Source organism: Apteryx rowi, unplaced genomic scaffold (assembly GCF_003343035.1).
Source record: "Apteryx rowi isolate R43461 unplaced genomic scaffold, aptRow1 scaffold_56, whole genome shotgun sequence".
Classification (NCBI taxonomy): domain Eukaryota; kingdom Metazoa; phylum Chordata; class Aves; order Apterygiformes; family Apterygidae; genus Apteryx; species Apteryx rowi.
The window spans coordinates 500939-505573 of record NW_020450827.1 but is presented as its reverse complement, the minus strand read 5'-3'; the positions used below and the strand labels follow the sequence as shown (position 1 = coordinate 505573).

Sequence of the window (4635 nt, the reverse complement as noted above, 5' to 3'; positions counted from 1 at the left end):
GGGGGGGGCTCAGGGTCCTCCTCAGCCCGATCTGCTTGGCCTCAGCCTCGCTCTGCAAGGGTAAATGGTGTTTCCCTGCCTGCTCCCCCGGGAGCAGGGGGGCTCGCAAGCAAGGCAGGGCCTGTCTCGGCTGGCCGGCTTTGCTCAGGAATGGCTATACAACGAGATGGCACTATATTAATGCATATTTGCGAAGCTTGTTCAGAGATTTCAGTGTTACATCATTACACTAGAAAATGGGGCCTGGCACATTTCTCATTAACTACACGATGATGGATTCTCCTCTCCCTCCCCCTGGTTTTAGTCAAGGTGAATTTGCAGGAGTGAAATTAAGAAGGCGTGAGACAAGGAAGTCTTTTCCTTTCACTCCCATTTAACACRCACAGCAGAAGACGACCCACTTTTTTTGCTTTTCGGCCCTTGAGCTCTTCCTCCCCTCGGTGGTATCCAGGCCCTGAGCTATTCCTAGGGAATAAGCTGAAAGACAGGCAGTCCTCCCAACCAGGCGAGAGCAAAGCCAGCTTGGGGCAAGCCCTGGCCCTAGCACCGAGCCCAGCCACGAGGCATTTGGGGGTGGCCAGTCCCAGCTCCCCCGGACATGGTTGTCCTTCCTTTCCTGAAGAAACTCCTCTTCCAGCTGCCCAGATGTGGGCACGTCCCGGAGGGCCTGCTGCCCCAGGAGCATCCGTGCCTGATGCTGAGCTGCGTCCCTCCCTCCACAGGGTCCTGTTTTAGGGCCCGCCGGGCTGCAGGAATGCTCTGCCAGCCAAGGCGACCGCCCGAGCCTCCGGCTGCCGCTTCATAAACCTGTCACTCGTAACAAGCTCATAAAAGAAACTCGCAGCCACCACCTTCTCGCTGGCCACCGAGATCCAGCCCTGCATCATCTTCATTGACGAGACGGCTCGGGGGGTCCGGGGGGATGCAGCCACCAGGCAGCGATGCCTCTGTGCACCGGGTTTGGCAAAAAGCACCCGCGTCCCCAAGGTCGGTGCTAAAATAGCAGCTTGTTGTGGGTTTCTGTGCACACGGAGAGGAAGGGGGGCGCTGGTGGGGAAACTGAGGCAGGGAGCGGGGCTGCTCTCCCCCGGGGGATGCCCGGAGCAGGAGCTCTCGCAAGCACGCTGGGAGCGGCGGGTGAGTAAGCAGCCGAGGATTCAGCCCGCGGCCGCCCTCGTGCCAGAACAGAGCGTGCCGCGAGCAGGGGCGAGGGGACGGAGCGAAACCRGATCCCTGCGACCGGTCGGGCAGGCAGCGGGCACCTGGTGCAGGGCKCGCGCGGAGCAGCAAGCGGCCCCAGGCGTGGGGAAGGAGACTTTTATTCTGCTTTTCTCACCGCCCACGAGCGCGCGGASGGGAGGCAGCACCCGGTGCGCGCGGGGCGCAGGGCGCTGCCGGAGAGCCCAGCGGGGCCGGCCGCCCGCGGGGGACCACGGCCACAGGTCCCACGCAGCCCCTGAGCTAGAAATTCGCGAAAGAGGCGCTGTGCRCACAGCCACGTCGCCTGCCCCATCTGCAACGGGGACAGTGGGTCCGGGGGAGGCAGCCGGAGCCCCCGGCCCTGGTGCGGCTCCCCCTGAGGAGCAGAGGAGACGCCGGCATCGGCGCCACGCGCGGGAGAGGAGGTAGGAGCCAGCCCCGCGTCCGAGCTTGCGAAAGACGCCTCTCTGCATCCCGAAGACACCCAGAGGGTCGGAGGGGGTCGAGGCGCCGTGCGGCCTTCCCGGGCAGGGAGGGCCGGCGCGAACGGCCGCCGGCGCGGTGCCAGGGACCCGTCGCTCCCGCCTCGCTACCGGTGCCRGTGCTCCAGCAGGGCCTCGAAGTCCGGGGAACACACCAGCTTGTGCTTCACGTGGCCCAGCACGATCATCTCGCCCGTGCGGCTGTCGCCGATGCTGACGGACACCAGCTCCTTTGGAGAGGGGACAAAAAAAGGGTTAGGGGGACAAAAAGCAAGCTCCTTCCCCCCCCCTCCGTCACAGGGGTGCTGTGACTGAGGCTGGGCAGCAACCCGAGAGCTGGCTTTGGGGACAACCCTGATGGTCCCTGCAGGACCCACCGCCCCGGTCTGAGCACGGGGGACCCCCAAATCGCCCCGCGGCGTAGCCATGCAAAGCAGGTCCCCGGCATGACGTGCAAACCGGACCCCCCTGTCGGGGCCACCCCGGCTCATACCTGCAGGAAGGAGCAGGGCGTCCCCATGGTCACATCCAGGGTCACCTTGCCCAGCACCAGCTGCACCTTTCCCGACTTCCGGATGAGCAGTTTGCCCACCTGCCCCTCGGGCAGGTCGGCCAGGGTGCAGGTGTTCTCCGCCTGCTTCGCCTCCTGCCGAGGGAGGCGCCGGCGTCACCGTGCTGCCGCCCCCACTGCCCGGGACCCCCCTGCGCCACCAGCACCCACCTGGCTCTTCTCCTGCTTCACCACGACCACTTGGCCCTCCTCGTTCTGCAGCTCTGTCTTGATGGGCTTGGTGTCCTGCGTGGGCGGCTGCCCGGGCAGCGTGTCGGGCAGCTGCAGGAAGAGCAGCTCTTCCTCCTGCGACAGGCTCAGCCGCTGCAGCAGCTCCGCCACCGGGATGTCCCGGGGGTAGCCGGGGGGGCCCTTGGCTTGCGCCGGCTTGGCCGCCGGCGGGGCCTCTTTGGGCTCCTCGCTGTCACACGGCTCTTCTTTCACTGGCATCGGGGCAAGAAGGTGGGCACGGGGGAGCGGAGGCAGCCCTGCTCCGGGCAGGACAGCCGGGGCCCCCGGCGGCTCCCCCAGCCCGTCCCGGCTCCCAGCGCGAGCAGCACCCGGGGGGGACACCCCAGCCGCTGCCCGCCGGGAGCCCCGCACGCCCGCAAGCACCTTTCACCGCCGGCAAGTCCACCTCCATCTTCTCCTCCTTGGGGCCGGAGAGCCAGGGCTGGGCGTCCTCCTGCTCGGCGGCCTCCTCCTTGAAGAGCCAGCCCGAGTGGGCCAGGGGCAGCTGCACCGGCTTGTTCCGGATGTCGTTCTTCAGGCCGGGGTCGTCGAGGAACTGCGGGGCGAGGAGATGCCACGTCCATCGGTGCCGTCCCGGGGGTGCAGGGACGTCCCGGGGCAGCGCCACCGCCACCACCACTCACATCGTCCTTCTGCAGCATGCGCAGGATCTGCTTCGTCTCCTCGTCCGTCTCCCTCTTCTCCTTCTTGATGTTGATGATGTGGGAAGGGCCGAAGTCCGACATGTCCACGGTCTTGTCCCAGGAGCCGGCTGGGGAGAGGCGTCCCCGGCTGAGCACGTCGCCCCGAGCTGGGGGGAGAGCTCCGCCGGGGCGCGGGACGGCCGCCGGGACCCGCCACCCCCGGGCTCTACCTTTCTTCTTCATCATTTCAGCAGGGCCCTGCTCGAAGATGGAGTGGGACTGGATGACCTCCGGCCTGCCCCTGCCTCGGCCGTGCCCGTCGCGCTGCCTGTCCCGCTCCCGCTCCTTCTTCTCCTTCTTGACGGAGACATCCTCCCGGGGCCTGCGGAGAGACGGCGACGGAGCCCGGCAGCCCCGAGCGCCCGTTCGGCCAGCCCCCGCCCTCCCCGACCCCAAACGCCCGCGTCGAACCTCGGCACCGCCACATCCCCTCCCGACGCGCCTCCGGAGACCCCCGGCACGGCACACGCCGCGGGGGCACGGCGCCCAGGCTGCCCGCTCCGGCCCCGTCGCAGCCCCCCGGCAGCGGGTTTCTCTCTCGAGGCACCCTTGCGCGCCGAGACCCCTCGGAGCAGGTCCCCAGCGGCCCGTGGTCAAAGCCGGCTGCCTTAACGCAACGCCGCCGCGCAGGGATCGCTCACGAGGCCACTTACTCTTCCTTGATCTTCCTGCTAATTATGTTGGGGGTGAAGGTTTTCTGCAAGCGAGAGCAGAGGGACAAGTCACTGCACGAGCAGGGAGCAAAGATAAGCAACAGAAACCAAGCAGGCAGCGCTGCACGACGCGGTCCGTGGCCGGGCGAGCGCGGTGGCGCCGGGCGAGGGGGGCTGCCGCCGTGCCCCTGCGCAGGGGGCGGTGGCCCCAAACCGCCGCGGGGCCTGGCAGCAAGCCCGCCCCGGGGCGGCTGCACGTACGCGTGCACCCTGCGGCTGCGGCGTGCCCGGGCGCAGGACGCCGGTGCAGAACCAGTCCGGCCGCATTGCCGCCCGTGACAGCGCAGGTGTTGGCGCACGTGCCTCGGTGCGACCCATGGAGCCGCGCCAGGGACGCCCTCGCCGCGGCACGGCCCAGCCTCCGAGGGCGGACCGGGGGCCCCGCACCCCAAACGCGGGGTCTGTGGCACCGGGGTCCCTCCTTGCACCCCGGGGGCCTGGGGAGCGCAGCAGGTGCATGCACCGTGCAGCTGCATGCACCGTGCGGCTGCAGCACGTGCCCTGGGGCCCTCCAAGCGTGCACCCCCAAAACGGGGCCGTGCAATCGGGCAGGGCATTGCAAAGCCCCCAGGGGCACCTCCGAGGGTGCAGGTTTTTGGGCACAGGCTCTGCACCCCCCCCAGGGCTGGTTCCCTGCCAGGGCACTTACCTTCTTCACGCCTCCCAGGGTGAGGTCTCGGGAGCGGATGGAGGGCAGGCGCCCGGGGCTGAGGGGGGCCGGCGGGCGCCTCCCGAGCAGCCCCCGCGCCCCGGGC

At 68.5% G+C, this 4635-nt stretch overlaps 2 protein-coding genes across 2 annotated transcripts in view; both read right to left on the bottom strand.

The window, feature by feature from the left end:
- PIWIL2 (piwi like RNA-mediated gene silencing 2) overlaps positions 1-893 on the bottom strand; it is a 13691-nt gene extending 12798 nt beyond the window's left edge. The window contains exon 1 of the mRNA XM_026081680.1: positions 808-893. Coding sequence (XP_025937465.1) covers positions 808-893 — 86 coding nt within the window. The remainder of the gene's footprint in view (positions 1-807) is intronic.
- A 410-nt stretch (positions 894-1303) lies between these two features.
- On the bottom strand, positions 1304-4631 carry POLR3D (RNA polymerase III subunit D; the record flags this gene model as incomplete). Its single annotated transcript, XM_026081679.1, has 8 exons — positions 1304-1912; positions 2176-2328; positions 2404-2675; positions 2848-3019; positions 3108-3235; positions 3338-3489; positions 3821-3864; positions 4530-4631. Coding segments are annotated over 8 exons (1146 nt in total), but the record flags the coding sequence as incomplete, so codon positions are not given.
- Between the last annotated feature and the right edge of the window lie 4 nt (positions 4632-4635).